Source organism: Salvelinus sp. IW2-2015, linkage group LG30 (assembly GCF_002910315.2).
Source record: "Salvelinus sp. IW2-2015 linkage group LG30, ASM291031v2, whole genome shotgun sequence".
In the NCBI taxonomy this organism is placed as follows: domain Eukaryota; kingdom Metazoa; phylum Chordata; class Actinopteri; order Salmoniformes; family Salmonidae; genus Salvelinus; species Salvelinus sp. IW2-2015.
In genome coordinates, this window is record NC_036869.1 from 7,900,867 (window position 1) to 7,920,686 (window position 19,820).

The following is a 19,820-nucleotide window of genomic DNA, read 5'->3' on the forward strand; positions in this document are numbered from 1 at the left end:
AACTCTCCATGTTTCTGAACCATTTAGTAAAGCGGATTTAACCTTCGTGTTGAAGATGCGAAGTTTGTTTTTGAGAGAGAGGTTCCTGGTGTTACACATTCACACACATAAACACACATTCACACACATTCACACACATTCACACACATGCACACACATTCACACACATTCACACACGTGCACACACGTTCACACACGTCTTCACACACATGCACACACATCAACACACACATTCACCACAACATTCACACACATTCACACACATTCACACACATCACACACATTCAACACACATTTCACACACATGCACACACATTCACCACACATTCACACACATTCACACACATGCACACCACTCTCACACACATTCACACACATTCACACACAATTCACAACACATTCACCTCACACATTCACACACATCACACACACACTCCACACATTCCCACACACACATTCACACACCATGCACACACATTCACACACATTCAACACCCATGACACACACATTCACAAACATCACCCAAATTCACACACATTCACACAAATTCACACACATTAACACACATTCACACACATGCACACAAATTCACACACATAAACACACATTCACACACATTAACACACATTCACACACATGCACACACATGCACACAGAGAAACACACATACAAACACATCACACACGTTCACACACATTCACACAAACACACACAAACACACATTCACACATATAAACACACATTCACACATTCACACACATTCACACACATAAACACACACACAAAAACACAGACCTACACATACGTACTGAATTTGTCGTCAGTGAGCAGCAGGGTGTATGAAATATACCCTTTGTGTGTATTTGTATGTGTGTGTGTGTGTGATTTTGGTTATACAATCCTTGATAAAAGAAACATTTGGACAAGTGGAGACATTTTGCGGGTCTCCACAAGGAAAAAGGATATTTTAAACTCAGGGGTTAGGTTTAGGGTTAGGGTTAGCGTTAGGGTTGGAATCAGGGTTAGGGTTAGAATCAGGGTTAGGGGTTAAGGTTAAGGTTAGGGTTAGGTTTAGGTTTAGGGTTTGGGGTCAGGGTTAGGGTCAGGGTAAGGTTAGGGTTAGGTTAAGGGTTAAGGTTAGGGTTTGGGAAAATATGATTTTGAATAGAAATCAATTGTTTGTTCCCCACAAGGATAGTAACAGAAATGTGTGTGTGTGTGTGTGCCTGCGTGTGTGTGTGTTAATTTTAAAGCCGTGCAAATCCAACCAAAGGAGACTGTCTCTCCACTGATAAGTCTTTTCTATTTAGTATTTATTTAGAAATGTGACCAGCAGGGCATTCTTAGAACAGTGCATGCTTAGAACAGGGCATGCTTAGAACAGGGCAAGCTTAGAACAGGGCATGCTTAGAACAGGGCATGCTTAGAACAGAACATGCTGAGAACAGGGCATGCTTAGAACAGAACATGTTGAGAACAGGGCATGCTTAGAACAGGGCAAGCTTAGAACAGGGCATGCTTAGAACAGAACATGCTGAGAGGCATGCTTAGAATGTCAGCTGCTTCTCCATTATATTATATTTTATTATATAACAGTGTGCATTACAATGAAGCCTAAACATATATTTAAAACATATATACACATGATACAAGAAAGAGTGTTTGAAGTTCGACTGGCTAACTGGATCCCACCCCCTTCCTCTCCTCTTGTTCCCCAGGATCGGTGCACTGTGTGTGGGGTGAGGAGGTCAGCGTGAGGGAGTCCCTCTGGATCTCCATATTAGCTTTAGGCTACAGCTGCTCCTCTGAGATTGGCACCTCAAACATAAAGATCCCCTCCTTGTGTGTGTGTGTGTGTGTGTGTGTGTGTGTGTGTGTGTGTGTGTGTGTGTGTGTGTGTGTGTGTGTGTGTGTGNGTGTGTGTGTGTGTGTGTGTGTGTGTGTGTGTGTGTGTGTGTGTGTGTGTGTGTGTGTGTGAGATAACAGTAATATAGATGTCTCCAGCGTGAAGGAGGGGAGGGATTAAGCCTTCACCAGAACATCAGATACAACGCAAGGGTTGATGGGATAGATATCTATCCACCACTGGATATCTGGTCTCTCCTATCCCACGTCTCTCTCTGCTTGGTTACACTTAATATTACACTCCAGACTGAGAGAATACAGTATTAACTTTAATACTTAGGTAATGAAATATTTCTTACCAGTTAACACTGTTTTATTAGGCTCTTATGTTTCTTTTCACATGATAATTCTGGTCAATAATACAATTTAGGCCGGTATTCAATCCGACCGTGGGTTGTCGACAATGCGGCTTTTAAAGGCGAAGTTTGCGGAGATCCCATTCACGGTAAATGCTGCATACTGTTTTTGGTGCTCAATCAGAAATTACCTAAACGCCGCATTGTTGACAACCTCCGATTGGATGGAGTCATTCTCTCTTTGCAGTGTTCACGCAGAAACATAAACGTACCATACAAATAACATCTTAGAATGTTTTTTCAGGTAGTATCACAATAGCAGGAAGACTCCCCTTAGCAGGTAACTGATTAAATGCTCAGAATAAGACGTGTGTGCATGTCAGTTCGTCATTGTAAATAAGACATCGTTGTTTGTTTACCTATCTGGTTAAATAAAGGTTCAATGAAAATACAAAGTAAATACATGTGTAGGAAGTGAATAGAAATACTAAGGGCCGACACCAAGCATAAACCACATAGTCGCTGTCTCACCTTACTGTAGAGTTACAATAATAGAATACACAAGGTGTGATTTTGAAATTTGGTTCTGCATCAGTCACTGACGTCACTCATTTAGCATGTCAACTAACAATTTTTTGATTGGTAAGTTAGTCTAGCCAGCTATCTAAACTTGTAGTAATCAATGCCGAATACCCACCGGGCATGCAGGGCCGGTGCCCAGGGGCCCTGAACTCCAGGGGCCCCCCTTTGATTTTGTTAGTCCCTCTCACTCAGATATCATTAACATTGGAGTTAGTCTTGTCAAAATGTGTAGAATTGCAGGAAATTAGCTTTCAAACTGCAAAGATTTATCTCCACCCCATGGCAAAATGGGTAGAATTGCATGAAAGTTGTTATAAAATTGCAACATTTTCTCTCCGTCCCATTGCAAAATGTGTAGAATTGCAGGAAAGGTACTTTAAAACTTAATTTTTTCTCTCCGCCGTCTAGAGGGGGGTCACTAAAAATATGTGTTTAGGGCCCCCAAATGTCTGGAAATATTACATATTGCAATAGTATAACATTTAAATCTAAAAAAACATGAGCTGAGCTTTCCACCAGACTCTGATGTGTCTGGCAAAAGTAGGATTGAAAGATCCATGACATTCATCCCTTCATCCATCCATCCCTCTGTTCCTCCTTCCCTCCATACTCCGTCCTTCACCCTCCAACCTTGAATTTCTCACCAGTGTTTGGAGTGTCATTTCACCAAATCCAGACCTTCCTTTCAACACACACAACACACACACACACACACACACACACACACACACACACACAACACACACACACACCACCACACACACACACACACAAACACACACACACACACACAACACACACACACACACACACACACACACACACCACACACACACACACACACACACACACCCCTCTCTTTGACTGACACCTTACCTGCCAAGGTGCGGTACCTGATAACACATAACAAACCGTCAGTTTAACCCTGTATAATATATATCATTACACATTCCGTATTTATTTAAACTTAAATGGGTTGTATTTTCTAAGATGGTGGAATGATCATTTCACTCACCGTTTTACGGTAATAGCTAAACTAAACTATCCTATATCTTTCCGCGTCTCCATTTTCCTATCATTTCATTTTCCATTATCATTTCAAGACCTACTATTTTATATCTTCTATTTATTTTATGTAACTTTTATTTACTGTAACCAGGCGAGTCAGATGAGAAAACATTTTATTCACAAGACACCTGGTGTCCTAATTGTTCTTCATTAACTAAATATATAATATCACTACCAAACAATGTATTAATCATGATCTAACTATGGGTAATAGTTTGTAAGCAGTTTATGATGAGGTTAAATTAGAGCAGGGTTTAAATTCAGTGTCACCACGGTCTTTATACAGACTCAGCGCCTCGCTGACATTCCGCTAAAACCACAAGTCAACTCCAGCTGTCCAACCCTGAATATTTCCCTCTGATAAACGACCATGGAGCGTGTGTGTGTGTGTGTGTGTGTGTGTGTGTGTGTGTGTGTGTGTGTGTGTTGTGTGTGTGTGTGTGTGTTGTGTGTGTGTGTGTGTGTGTGTGTGTGTGTGTGTGCTAAGGCAGGCGCCAGTGAACACGTAGAAATTCTCAGCTTTCGATCCCCACTAATCGTCGTTGGAACAAAGTTGATTTTAGCCATTTTTATTCATCTGTCTCTGGCTTCTTGGTTTCACACACAGTTTGGTTTCTTAAGAAATCAATAATGGGGTTAGTGTGTGTTTGCGTGAAATAGAATATAATACAATGGGCACCGGAGGAGATGGCTCCTAACCAATTGTGCTATTGTGTGTTTTTTCACGTTAATTGTAACTTATTTGGTACGCAATGTTTCTGCCACTGTCTCTTAACTTCTGGATATCAGGACAGCGATCACTCACCTTGTACTGGACGAAGATTTTTTCTTTAATGAGTCGAAAGCGAAGGATTTACTTGAGACACCGGACAAGACTCAAATCCCCGTTATTCGCATGATGAAGAGACGGATATATCGGGGACGTAGGTCGGGGGGCCTTGTAAGGATCCGACGGCGAGTGGGTAATCTGCCTCTACCATCAGTCTCATTAGACAACGTGCACTCATTGGATAATAAAATGGACTAACCTACCAACGGGACATTAAAAACTGTAATATCTTATGTTTCACCGAGTCGTGGCTGAATGACGACATGGATAATATACAGTTGGCTGGTTTTTCCATGCATCGGCAAGATAGAACAGCTGCCTCCGGAAAGACAAGAGGTGGAGGTCTGTGTCTATTTGTCAATAACAGCTGGTGCACGAAATCGAATATTAAAGAAGTCTCAATGTTTTGCTCGCCTGAGGTGGAGTATCTCATGATAAGCTGTAGACACTATTTACCAGGAGTTTTCATCTATATTTTTCATAGCTGTCTATTTACCACCACAAACAGATGCTGGCACTAAGACCGCACTCAAAGAGCTGTATAAGGCTTTAAGCAAACAAGAAAATGTTTGTCCAGATGAGGCGCTCCTAGTGGCCGGGGACTTTAATGCAGGGAAACTTAAACTTAAACTTAAACTCTAGACCACCTTTACTCCACATACAGAGACGCGTACAAAGCTCTCCCTCTCCCTCCATTTGGCAAATCTGACCATAACTCTATCCTCCTGATTCCTGCTTACAAGCTAAAATTAAAGCAGGAAGTACCAGTGACTCGCTCAATACGGAAGTGGTCAGATGACGCAGATGCTAAGCTACAGGACTGTTTTGCTAGCAGACTGGAATATGTTCCGGGATTCTTCCAATGGCATTGAGGAGTACACCACATCAGTCACTGGCTTCATCAATAAGTGCATCGATGACATCGTCTCCACAGTGATCATACGTACATACTCCAACAAGAAGCCATGGATTACAGGCAACATCTGCACTGAGCTAAAGGGGAGAGCTGCCGCTTTCAAGGAGCGGGACTCTAACCCGAACGCTTATAAGAAATCCCGTTATAACCTCAGACGAGTCATCAAACAGGCAAAACATCAAAACTAAGTTTGGATCATACTACAACGTCTCCGACGCTCGTCTGATGTGGCAGGGCTTGCAAACTACTACGGACTACAAAGGGAAGCACAGCCGCGAGCTGCCCAGTGACACGAGCCTACCAGATGAGCTAAATTACTTTTATGCTCGCTTCAAGGCAAGCAACACTGAAGCATGCATGAGAGCACCAGCTGTTCCGGGCAACTGTGATCACGCTCTCCATAGCCGATGTCAGTAAGACCTTTAAACAGGTCAGCATTCACAAGGCCGCAGGGCCAGACGGATTACCAGGACGTATACTCCGAGCATGCGCTGACCAACTGGCAAGTGTCTTCACTGACATTTTCAAACTGTCCCTGACCGAGTTTGTAATACCAACATGTTTCAAGCAGACCACCATAGTAATCTGTAGCCATGAAGTGCTTTGAACGGCTGTTCATGGCTCACATCAACACCATTATCCCAGAAACCCTAGACCCACTTCAATGTCCATACCACCCCAACAGATCCACAGATGACACAATCTCTATTGCACTCCACAATGCCCTTTCCCACCTAGACAAAAGGAACACTTACATGAGAATGCTATTCATTGACAACAGCTCAGCGTTCAACACCATAGTGCCCTCAAAGCTCAATACTAAGCTAAGGACCCTGGGACTAAACACCTCCCTCTGCAACTGGATCCTGTACTTCCTGACAGGCCGCCCCCAGGTGGTAAGGGTAGGCAACAACACATCTGCCAAGCTGATCCTCAACACGGGGGCACCTCAGGGGTACGTGCTCAGTCCCCTCCTGTACTCCCTGTTCACCCATGACTGCATGGCCAAACACGACTCCAACACCATCATTAAGGCTGCTGACAACACAACAGTGTGTTGTGCCTGATCACAGACAATGATGAGACAGTCTATAGGGAGGAGGTGCCAGGATAACAACTTCTCCCTCAATGTGATCAAGACAAAGGAGATGATTGGGGACTACAGGAAAAGGAGGGCACACCCTCATTCTCATCGACAGGGCTGTTGGAACACAGGACTGATGGTTGCTGATAATGGTCCTCTGTACACCTATTGTAACGGGTGTCCTCCTCCTCTTCAGACGAAGAGGAGGAGTAGGGATTGGACCAAAGTGCAGCGTGATATTTGGACATAATGAAGTTTATTAAAGTACTGACGAAAACCGAAAACACTTCAACAAACTACAAAATAAGAAAACGACGTAGACAGACCTGAACATGGAACTTACATAAATGCACGAAGAACTCACGAACAGGAACGGACTACATCAAACGAACAAACAAACCGAAACAGTCCCGTGTGGTGCAACATACACAGACACAGAAGACAATCACCCACAAACAAACAGTGTGAACAGCCAACCTATATATGGTTCTCAATCAGAGGAAACGTCAAACACCTGTCCCTGATTGAGAACCATATAAGGCTAATTACAAGTGACCTAAACATAGAAACACAAAACATAGAATGCCCACCCAACTCACGCCTGACCAACTAAACACATACAAAAATAACATAAAACAGGTCAGGAACGTGACAGAACTCCCCCTCAAGGTGCGAACTCCGACGCACCACCAAAAGTCTAGGGGAGGGTCTGGGTGGTTATCTGTCCATGGTGGCGGCTCAGGCTCTGGGCGTGGTTCCATCCCACCATAGTCAATCCCCGCTTTCGTATCCCCCTCTCAATGACCACCCTCCAAATAAACCCACCTAAATTAAGGGCATCACCAGGATAAGGGGCATCACCAGGATAAGGGGCATCACCAGGATAAGGGCAGCTCCGGACTGAGGGACGGCAGCTCCGGACTGAGGACGGCAGCTCCGGACTGAGGGACGGCTCTGGCTGGTCATGGCTCGCTGACGGCTCTGGCTGGTCATGGCTCGCTGACGGCTCTGGCTGGTCATGGCTCGCTGACGGCTCTGGCTGATCCGGTCTGGCGGAAGGCTCTGGCTATCGGTTGGCGAAGCTCTGCTGATCCGGTCTGGCGGAAGGCTCTGGCTGATCCGGTCTGGGCGAAGGCTCTGGCTGATCCGGTCTGGCGGAAGGCTCTGGCTGATCCGGTTGGCGGAAGGCTCTGGCTGACCGGTCTGGCGGAAGCTCTAGCGGCTCCGGTCTGGCGGAAGGCTCTGAAGGCTCATGGCAGACGGGCGGCTTTGCAGGCTCATGGCAGACGGGCAGCTTTGAAGGCTCAGTACAGACAGGCAGTTCAGGCGCCGCTGGGCAGACGGGCAGTTCAGGCGCCGCTGGGCAGACGGGCAGTTCAGGCGCCGCTGGGCAGACGGGCAGTTCAGGCGCCGCTGGGCAGACGGCAGACTCTGGCCGGCTGAGACGCACTATAGGCCTGGTGCGTGGTGCCGGAACTGGAGGTACCGGGCTAAGGACACACACCTTCAGGCTAGTGCGGGAACAACAACAGGGCACACTGGACTCTCAAGGCGTACTATAGGCCTGGTGCGTGGTGCCGGAACTGGTGGTACCGGGCTGAGGGCACGCACATCAGGGCGAGTACGGGAGAAGGAACAGTGCGTACAGGGCTCTGGAGACGCACATGAGGCTTAGTGCGTGGTGCTGGAACTGGAGGCACTGGGCTGGATACACGCACCACAGGGAGAGTGCGTGGAGGAGGAACAGGGCTCTGGAGACGCACAGGAGGCTTAGTGCGTGGTGTCAGCACTGGTGGTACTGAGCTGGGAACACGCACCACAGGGCTAGTGCGAGGAGCAGTAACAGGACGCACAGGACTCTGGAGACGCACAGGAGGCTTTGTGCGTGCTGTAGGCACTGTCTTAACCAGACGGCTAGCGCGCTCTCAGGAGAGTATGGAGAGCTGTTCCCGGTGACATTAACTCACCAACACGTTCATTCGGACGGATGCCGTGCCTAATGCACCAAACCAGTACATCCCTCATAACTCTCTCCTCCAATTTCTCCATTAACTCCTTTACTGTCTCTTCGTCATTCACCTCCAACTCCGCCTCACCGTCTCCTTACGGTAAGCAGGAGAAGTTGGCTCACGTCTCCCGACTGACCCAACTAAACTACCGAGAGCCCCCCCCCAATACATTTTTGGGTTTGACTTACGGGCTTCCAGCCTTGTTTCCGTGCTGCCTCCTCATATCGCCGCCTCTCTGCTTTCGCTGCCTCCAGCTCAGCTTTGGGGCGGCGATATTCTCCTGGTTGAGCCCAGGGTCTTTCCGTCCAATATTCCTCCCAAGTCCACGAGTCCTGCGATCGCTGTTGCGCTCTCTCATGCCGCTTGATCCATGGTTGGTGGGTGATTCTGTAACAGGTGTCCTCCTCCTCTTCAGACGAAGAGGAGGAGTAGGGATTGGACCAAAGTGCAGCGTGATATTTGGACATAATGAAGTTTATTAAAGTACTGACGAAAACCGAAAACACTTCAACAAACTACAAAATAAGAAAACGACGTAGACAGACCTGAACATGGAACTTACATAAATGCACGAAGAACTCACGAACAGGAACGGACTACATCAAACGAACAAACAAACCGAAACAGTCCCGTGTGGTGCAACATACACAGACACAGAAGACAATCACCCACAAACAAACAGTGTGAACAGCCAACCTATATATGGTTCTCAATCAGAGGAAACGTCAAACACCTGTCCCTGATTGAGAACCATATAAGGCTAATTACAAGTGACCTAAACATAGAAACACAAAACATAGAATGCCACCCCAACTCACGCCCTGACCAACTAAACACATACAAAAATAACATAAACAGGTCAGGAACGTGACACCTATGTAGATATTCCATTAAAAGTCAGCCGTTTCTAGCTACATTAGTCATTTACAACATTAACAATTTCTACACTGTATTTCTGATCAATTTGATGTTATTTAAATGGACAAAAAAAGTAGCTTTTCTTTCAAAAACAAGGACATTTCTAAGTGACCCCAAACATTTGAACGGTAGTGTACATATTACTCAATTACCTCAACAAACGTGTGCTCCTCACATTGACTCTGTACCGGTACCCCCTGTATATAACCTCCTCACATTGACTCTGTACCGGTACCCCTGTATATAGCCTCCTCACATTGACTCTGTACCGGTACCCCCGGTATATAGCCTCCTCACATTGACTCTGTACCAGTACCCCTGTATATAGCCTCCTCACATTGACTCTGTACCGTACCCCCTGTATATAGCCTCCTCACATTGACTCTGTAACGGTACCCTGTATATAGCCTCCTCACATTGACTCTGTACGGTACCCCCTGTATATAGCCTCCTCACATTGACTCTGTACCGGTACCCCCTGTATATAGCCTCCTCACATTGACTCTGTACGGTACCATCCCCTGTATATAGCTCCTCACATTGACTCTGGTACCGCCGCTCCCTGTATATAATCCTCACATTGACTCTGTACCAGTACCCCCTGTATATAGCCTCCTCACATTGACTCTGTACCAGTACCCCCTGTATATAGCCTCCTCACATTGACTCTGTACCGGTACGCCCTATATATAGCCTCCACACATTGACTCTGTACCAGTACCCCCTGTATATAGCCTCCACACATTGACTCTGTACCGGTACGCCCTGTATATAGCCTCACTACTGTTATTTTATTGTTGCTCTTTAATTATTTGTTATTTGTATAATTTATTTTTTCTTTTTCTTTTTCTTCCTTTTTTAAATGTAATTTTATTGTATTTCTTATAATTGTGTCTTTTTTTATATTATTATATATTTTTTGTTTTGTTTTGTTTTTTTAAAACTTTATTTTAGTATACTTTCTTAACACTTATTTTTCTTAAAACAGCCTTGTTGGTTAAGGGCTTGTAAGTAAGCATTTCAGGAATAAAATAGAATGTAATAGAATAGAATGTAATAGAATAGAATGTAATAGAATAGATTGGAATAGAATAGAATGGAATAGAATAGAGTGGAATAGAATAGAATGTAATAGAATAGATTGGAATAGAAAAGATTGGAATTTAATAGAATAGAATAGATTGGAATAGAATATAATATAATGGAATATAATATTTTGGAATAGAATAGATTGGAATAGAATATAATAGATCCAGAATATAATGGATTGGAATAGAATGATTGGAATAGAATAGAATGGAATAGAATAGATTGAAATGAAATAGATTGAAATGGAATAGAATAGATTGGAATATAATTAAATAGAACGGAATAGAATAGAACGGAATGGAATAGAATAGACTGGAATATAATATATTGGAATAGAATAGAATATAATAGATTGTAATAGAATAGAATATAATAGAATATTGCTCATACATTAGGGTTGTGAGAACAAGAGACCACATGCATACTGCTATAGTACATGTAGTTCTAGATACTAAAGTAGATGTAATTATAGATACTATAGTAGATGTAGTTGCAGATACTGTAGTACATGTAGTTGTAGATACTATAGTACATGTAGTGTGTTTGTAGATACTATAGTACATGTAGTTGTAGATACTGTAGTACATGTAATTTAGTTGTATATACTATAGTATATGTAGTTGTAGATACTACAATACATGCAGTTGTAGATACTATAGTACATGTAGTTCTAGATACTATAGTACATGTAGTTGTAGATGCAGTACATTTAGTTCTAGAACTATAGTAGATATAGTTGTAGATACTATAGTACATGGTGTTCTAGATAGTGTAGTACATGCTGTTCTAGATACTATAGTACATGTAGTTGTAGATACAGTACATGTATTGTAGATACTATAGTACATGTAGCTAAATGACTTAAATGTAAATGTAAATGTAGTTGTAGATACTATAGTACATGTAGTTGTAGATACTATAGTACATGTAGTTCTAGATACTATAGTAACATGTAGTTGTAGATACTACAGTACATGTAGTTGTAGATACTATAGTACATGTTAGTTTGTAGATGCAGTACATGTAGTTGTAGATACTATAGTACATGTAGTTGTAGATACTATAGTACATGTAGTTGTAGATACTATAGTACATGTAGTTGCATGGATACTATAGTACATGTAGTTGTAGATACTATAGTACATGTAGTTGTAGATACTATAGTACATGTAGTTGTAGATGCAGTACATGTAATTCTAGATACATATTAGACGCTTTTTCATCAATTGATTATTCAGTTATTGTCCCAATATAAACCCCGTATTCACAGCATATTCAAGCAGTAAGGCACAATTAAGAGACCATGCAATATTGTGAATGAAGTCCCAGGTAAAGGGCGTTGTTCGGCCCAACTCACAGTCAATTAACGAAAGCTCCAGAGTGATAATCAACGCACTATATGAAATTCAAAAGTTAAATTCTCGTGGAATTTATTTGTTTAAGATCATGAAATGTGTGTCAGGCTAAATCAGATATGTATATCATGAATACAGTAAGAATGCTGTGACGTTTAGTCCGGTGCAAAACACATAGAGATCTGCTGCTGTTCTGCCTCTCTAAATGTGTTCAGTATGTCCCCTATATCATCAGTGACACACCAGTGACATGGCATAAATCAACCATGACTTTGTCACGTCCCAAATATGTGCTGTGTAGGCATCTGTGTCCTCGGCATTTCCTGGCCTCCCCTTTAAAGGCCTAGTGCAGTCAAAAATGTAATTTCCCTATGTTTTATACACATTTCCACACTATGAGGTTGGAATAATAGTGGGAAATTGATGAAGTTTTGGACAGCCTGGTGACATCTAATTAGTTAATAGATCAATAAGAGAGTTCCAAACCTCTCTGCCGATAACAGCTGGTTTTCCCATCACCACTCAGGCCACTCCCAGACAGGCCTAGCAACATTCTTGCTAGAGAAATGGCTCTTTGCTAAGAAGCTTTTTATGTTTATTTTTGAGCATTTTAATGAAAAACAATCCCAGTCTGTTACTTAATCGTTACCCAGAAATGATTAGATATTGAGATAAGAATGACTGCATTGGACCACCACTTTTAGAGAACACACTTATGCTGGCCCGCTCTCCTCTCTCAATGTCCAGCTATGGTCAAAGTCACAGACTGAGCAATCGTCTCGCTTTCTCTACCTCCATCCTTTTCTCGATATCTTCATCTCTCCCCCTCCCCTATATCCGTCCATATCTCTCTCCTTCTTTTATTCCCTTTCTCCTTCTCTCTCCCACCAGCCCCCATTCTCTCTCTCTCGCTCTCCATCTAGCTATCTATCGCTACTCTCTAAGCTGTTGAGACCCCGCCGGGCTTGTGGAGGTCACGATGGCTTCATCAAGTGACCCCCATATCACACATAGACACAGACACAGACACACACACAGCCCCCATACTGGCTGATGGCCTTTCCTCTTCTCTGATCCATATTTCAGAGGCTGCATCAGTGGGGCTCTAAGGGGCTAAGCCGGGATGAAACGCGGGGAGGGAGAGTGGAGAGCACAGCCAAGGAAATAGGCCTTTACAGTTAAGCAAACTGACTTCCACATTTGCAATTTTATAAGTACCAAGGCAGTCGCATTGTAGAAATAATGTCATGCAGACCCTTACAGAAAAACCGCATGATTTCACATGTTGAAAATCACATGATCATGTGAAAATGAGTTCTTGAAACACTTCACATGTGATCACATGTTTTTACATGTGTAGTTTCATGTTATCACATGAAACTTTGCTTTCCATGTTGTCACATTATCACATTAACTTCACATAAGATCACATGTGAACACATGAAAATGTGTTTTTGGAACACCATGTGTTCGTTCACATGTGATATTCAGTTTTCTTAGTTGTCTCGTTTTTTCACAGAATCACTTACCGATTACCTACCTGCATGACAAACAAAGCCAATTGATGTTGAGAGTTTGGGTTACATTAGGTTCAATGATGTACATTGGCTATGGTCTATGGATTAAACATAATTGTTGGAAATAATACAACACGGAAAACGATATATTTGATTATATTTGATGACTGTTGACAGACCTAGGCGACTGAATGAAGAGAATAAAAAGAAATCAAAGTCCATGACCACGATTGAGTTTATTTCTCAAAAATATATCCTTTAAACAAATTATTTACATGTCGATAACTTTTTCATAGAAAATAAAACAGAAAACAAAAATACACAGCAAAGACAAACATTGCGAGTATAAATGGCAATACGGAAAATGTGTGTGATCAAAAACACAGGCCTATTGGCTATGAATCTTGTCTCGCATCATATAGGCCTACTGTTTTAAAATTGAGTTGAAATCTTACGTTTCACTCACAAAAATATTAGACTATTCGATAAATTGTTCTTCGTTAAATAAGTATTCCAGATTATTCTCCGATGATAACTCTTCACTGTTCATATTGTGGAAATTGTCGAGAGGGCCCGCTGCACCGTTCCATGGTGAGATCTTTTGATGAAGAGAAGAGAAAATAAAATACAAACGTCAGAAATGTAAATGAGTATGACATTGAATAATTCATTTCCTATAATTATATTGCTATCAGGCCGATTTCATATCCTCCCTCAACATATGTGTATTCACTGGCAGGGCGTGAATAAATTGAGGGTATATTTAAATTGCGTGAACGATGATAAGTCAATGGCGCCGGTTCCAACCCTGATGGCCATATTAAACGGTATCTAGTGAGCCGTTGAAATCCGTTAAAGTAGACCGATTAGATCTCTTCAGATGATTTATGAGCTCGAGCTGTGACAGGCCAGTCGGTCAGGTGAAACCGCCTTTACCGGCGGGTTAAAAGGTTAATTTACCGGATGATTAAAATAGATGGCACATGACATAATGTCACAGTGAGGTTTGAAATATCGTACCTGTCAGTAATCAGCTGGAAGGGAGACTTCGGCGAGCCAGACCTGCGAATATTCACGTCATCTGTAAGCAAATAAACATTCAGACAAATGAGTAAAATAATCAATAGGCTATCAGTAGGCTAATTTTTTATTAGGCTAAGCCTGTTGTTAATACAATAGTATTTGAGTGATGTAACTGTAACTGGTTCGAAATAAATATAGGCCTGTTGTTTATTAGGAGATGATACAATTGATACAATTTCAGTTTTCAGAAATATCATAATAAATACACGACATGAATTGAAATGAGTGTTAGATCAAAACGGTGTGCCATATTTGGAAAGGGATATTTGAAAAGCGGAAGGAAAATACAGGGCCGAATTCATGAGACTGTTATTCATTTCCAAGCAGATGAAAACTAGCCTATAATCATAATCATAAACATATATAAGCCTAAACCTAGGCTACAGTACATGCCATCTCGCTTTGGACTGAAGCTCTCCAACGACTCATCTCCACTCTCCTCCTCTGTGCACGATGCCCCTGAGGCCTGCGTCAACCGTGCGTCCTGATGGTTCAGCGCGCCATGGAGAGGCATGTGGTGTCCGGCTGGGTTTGCCGCGCCAAGAAGCGACCTGACACCCAGCAGAGAGTTGGCGCTGAGGAACGCCGCGTTGGCCCAGTTGTGGAGCTGCTTCCCGATCTGGCATGTGTATATTCCATGACCCGGGAGTAGGGCCGGGTGGTGGGAGGGGATCGTGGCCTGGTGAGGAATCGAGACAGCCGGGGAAGGTTTGATGGAACTGTCGGGGCTTGTGGCCGTCTCAGCCAGAGACCAGATTTTGGGTTTGTTCTGTGGGGGCCTCTGGCACACCGGTGCATTGGGGGAAAGATCCACAGCGTTTTTACAAGGACCAACAGGCGCCTTAATGAGAGAAATAGGCCCCTCCGTACTTCTGAGGGCCTTGACAGACATCGTCCTCTGGCTCTCCAAGCTATCAGAATCCGATGCGTCCCTGGCGGCCAACTTCCCCTCTCCCTCCACTTCCCTCTGATCTCCTGGGTTCTCCTCGACTTTATCGATGTCGATACTTTCTAAATCGATCTCCTCCTCCTCTTCATCCTCGCTCCCGTGTTTTTCAGGCTCGTCCTCATTGTCGCTGCTGAAGATCCGTCCATCCCGGTCCTCCGCGCTGCGGCCCCACGTCACCTTGTTCTCCTTCTTCAGACGCCGGCGCGCGTTGGCGAACCACGTGGACACCTGAACAGACGAAGGAATTAATTAATATACTTTATGGATCCTTTATTACAAATATTGATAATTAGGTTAATCAAGCCGTCAAATTAGTTTATCTTAAACTGGCAGAACCCATCAAAGTAGGTTGTTTTCCGATCAAATCATGTAGGCCTAGTAGACGGGGAATACTCCTGGCCTAAACCTTTTTATTCCCCATAGCAGTAGACCTTTATGTCTATATACCTGTGTGAGTGTCATCTTGGTGATGATGGCCAGCATGATCTTCTCTCCCTTGGTGGGGTACGGGTTCTTCTGGTGTTCCTGCAACCAGGCCTTCAGAGTGCTGGTGGTCTCCCTCGTAGCGGCCTTGGCTCGGTTCGGGTCGCCATAGCCATACTGGCCGTACGGGTAGAACCCTGCGCTGGCGTGGACAGCCAGACCTCCCGGGTGGGTTCCTGGGCTGTCCTTCAGATCGTACTGAGGGTTCTGGGGGATAGAGAGGGGAATCCTATGAAATGTTTGTCTCTCCAAAAATGTACTAGTTCCAGGCCTATTCTTTATTTTTATTTTGTTTTAATCAAACTTATATTATATAAGCTATTGACTTTCCAGTTCAAAATAAGTTTACAGTATGCTGTGTATTATGACTGAAGTACTATTTTCACACTTTCATAATGTATAGGCTATCTCCTAAAATAATCGACGACAATATTAGGGTAAGCTATTATTATTTCTAGGTTATGTAGAGTTTGTTTCTGACTATTTCACACAAGCACGATATCGCAAATTTCGTATAGGGTATAGTTTATAGATCATATTTTAATCGCTTCCCCGAACTTGACAAATTAGCTTTAATAATTCAACAACATTGACAGTATGAATATATACATCAAACTTTAAATTTAATCAAATTGCAAATTGATTATGAGGGTTGATTATATTCTAAATAATGTAGCCTTCATAATGTCTCTCATGTCTAATTGTTTGTTTATCCTAAATGTACTATTTCTGAAGCAACATCAAATGACTAAATAACTAGAACATTTCAACCATAGGCCTCGTGTAACTCTTCTTCTAAAAATAGGCTCGACTACCCAGTGAAAATATGCAAACGCATTTTTATCAACTAGCATTAGCCTAAATGTAAACGTTTGGTATTGGGCCATGAATAATAAACCACACAATTTCATTAACTATTTTTGTCCTAATTTCAAGACCAGGCGTTTCAGTTTCGAAAAACATGATAGTTGACAGTACTTCAATTGAATAAAGGTCCAAATATAAAATAATTATCCTATTACAATCCCATAATATTAAACTTTCCAATCCAATAAAGCCAATTCACTTGCATGCATTTAACCATCTTGAACATTCCATAAACACGTGAGAAACAACCACTTTCCAACGAAGTTTAAATTCTACATTCCAAGAAAACATCTCTCCTACCATTTGCGATATGAGGGCGAGGTCTGCACCGCTGTAGGGGAGAAACGCGCTGTAGTTCTGAGCCGCCCACGGGTTACCATACATCCCCAGCATCGAGCTAACAGCAGCGGCAGTAGCTGCCTGATTCACGCCGCCATCCGCGCCTCCATCCCGGCCTAAGCCGGCCCGGTCGCCCCCGTAAACCTCCTGGGAGCCACTTAGAAACTGGGAGTACCCCAGCTGCGAGAAAGACATGTCCGGAGAGAAAGGCTCAATAAATCTCTCTGTCTCTCTTCTGTGTCAAAGGGAAGGAAAGGAAAATAGGAGGAATTCCCACTTTCCCAAAAAGATAAGGATGTCTAAATCACAAATCACGGTTAGTCACTAGTCAGCCAGTCAGTCAGTCAGTCAGACAGTCCCACTCCCCGACAGCGCGGCAAGCTCCAGTGATAGTGATGAGTTTGGAACTTGAGCGCCCAGTCAAGCCTTTCTCTCTCCCCGCAGGACTCTCTCTAGTGGAGCTGACGGGATGATTGGCAGGCTACTTAACAACCAAGCCCCTCCTTTGCCCCGGGCAAGAGATTAGTGCATTGGTTCGTTCGCTGGGTTGTGTGTGTGTGTGTGTGTGTGTGCTGTCTCTTATACACATCTAGATGTGTATAAGAGACATGTGTGTGTGTGTGTTTGTGTGTGTGTGTGTGTGTGTGTGTGTGTGTGTGTGTGTGTGTGTGTGTGTGTGTGTGTGTGTGTGTGTGTGTGTGTGTGTGTGTGTCTAAGAGATGGAGAGATATCTCGTTTCTCATAATCACCTTTCTGTCATTTTTGAATGGGTGCTCAAATAAGCAATGAAAAGAAACAACAGCAAAACAGCAAAAATCATAACAACAATAGTACCACTAATATTAATACTAAATAAAGACATGATCATAAAATTAGGCTTAAACACAATAATCATGCATATATATAATAGTTTGTATTATATAGCCTAATAAATACGATAAATAAATAATGTAGGCCTATAACAAAGGCATTTTTGCATTAATTTGAGCCTATTTTTGTATCTATTTCAAAACTCTTCTTAACTACTCTTATGGTGCATTATACTTTCTCGCTACATTATAATTAAGATGAAATATATAAGTGGTCCTGTGAGACTGCGACATCGTAGACCCGCTCCAGAGGAGTAACGGCGACAGCATGGACACCAGATGGCCAAGGGAAGCGTCGACTCGGCCGGCCACAGATACCGCGGAATGTCGGGGGATATCGACGGAAGTCACTAACGCATATTTTCAGATTAAAGATAAAGATAGAAGGGGCGAGAAAGAGGGAGATATAGATGGAGGGGAGAGATTGTGTAGATATGAGTCAGGAAGTCTGTGCATGGAAGGATAACAGATGTTGAGAGAGTTTGTAGTAAAATATATCTACCTATTTATAAGCAGAATATATCTATATAACAACATATGAGTTTGTGGTACTGTATATCAACACGTTTTCAAATATTAGTCTATTTTCTACCGCAATTTTCCTAACAGGTGTAGGCTAATATTTAGCCAAATATTTCGTGTTTTAGACACATGTGACATTTCTTTTATTTATTTAGGAAATGTGTTGATATTTGAGTGAAATTGCCAGCTGTACTAGTAGTAATCAACAAGGCATTTTAAATCACTCAATTGACAGTGGCAAGATTAGGAAATTATACAAGAATACATGCCTTGAGCAAATACTGGTTGAATCATGTTGTTTCCATGTAATTTCAACCCAAAACATATATGTGATGACGGGTATGGTATGAAATATTCCAGTATTTTTACTTTTATTTCATATCTTTATTTTGAAAGTGCATCACCGGTCTGCATTACACTCAAATAATCTTGATCCCTTTATTCAAAAAGAGATATCTACTCTAAAACCTGTATAAACACAGAGAGACACTGCTAATGAGGTTTAACACCCCCATACCCCCTCTCCTCTGCCCCTTTGGAGGTGGACTCTATCAGATGTTAGCTTAGTAATTAGTGATCCTCTTAAACACAGATTCATCATTTCACGCTGGACTAGCTGATGAGGATGGCTGGGTATGGTGGGCTGGCTAGCTCTCTCCTCTCGCTCTCTCTCTCTCTCTTTCTGCCCACTCCCCTCCCCTCTCCTCTGCCCTCCCTCTCTTTTCTCTCTTCTCCTCTCCTGTCCTCTCCTCTCAGCCCTGTGCTGTGAAGCACTGAGAAGACCCTAATGATTTAATTACAGTGTTTAAAGCTCACTCTGAGCTGGCAAAACCATAGCTGACACACACACACACACACAGTTTATATTCCAACCCTGGCACCCAGGGCTCGGCTCATGAATCTCAAAGCTGTTTTCTAAACACACATTATGACGAGCAGCGCTGGGGGTAGCAGTGTGTGTGTGTTTGTGTGATGGATGCTTAATCTCCATGGCATTTTAAATGGCATTCATGGAAAGTGGTTATATCCTCATTGCCAAGGTAAGTGGAGCCAGGGGAATCCATTCCAGCTCCATAAAAGAGCAACGTTAAAGACTCTCACCCACCTCCTCTTCTCTCTCTCTCTCTCTCTATCTCTCT

At 42.9% G+C, this 19,820-nt stretch overlaps 1 protein-coding gene across 1 annotated transcript; it reads right to left on the bottom strand.

Annotated features, from left to right (window-relative positions):
* Positions 1-13,786: 13,786 nt before the first annotated feature.
* LOC111954702 (iroquois-class homeodomain protein irx-1) lies at positions 13,787-17,745 on the bottom strand. Its single transcript, XM_023974589.2, has 5 exons — positions 17,252-17,745; positions 16,049-16,291; positions 15,046-15,829; positions 14,590-14,650; positions 13,787-14,167 (listed from the first exon to the last, which is right to left on the bottom strand). Exons 1-5 carry the CDS (start codon positions 17,483-17,485, stop codon positions 14,116-14,118), a joined length of 1,374 nt encoding a protein of 457 aa, XP_023830357.1. The 5' UTR covers positions 17,486-17,745; the 3' UTR covers positions 13,787-14,115.
* Between the last annotated feature and the right edge of the window lie 2,075 nt (positions 17,746-19,820).

Excerpts from the sequence above, each read along its gene's own strand:
- LOC111954702 (XM_023974589.2), bottom strand. The coding sequence starts at position 17,485 with ATGTCTTTCTCGCAGCTGGGGTACTCCCAGTTTCTAAGTGGCTCCCAG. Across the intron at positions 15,830-16,048 it reads CCAAGATGACACTCACACAG|GTGTCCACGTGGTTCGCCAA; the intron begins GTATATAGACAT and ends TCGTCTGTTCAG. Across the intron at positions 14,168-14,589 it reads TTCCAGCTGATTACTGACAG|ATCTCACCATGGAACGGTGC; the intron begins GTACGATATTTC and ends CTTCATCAAAAG.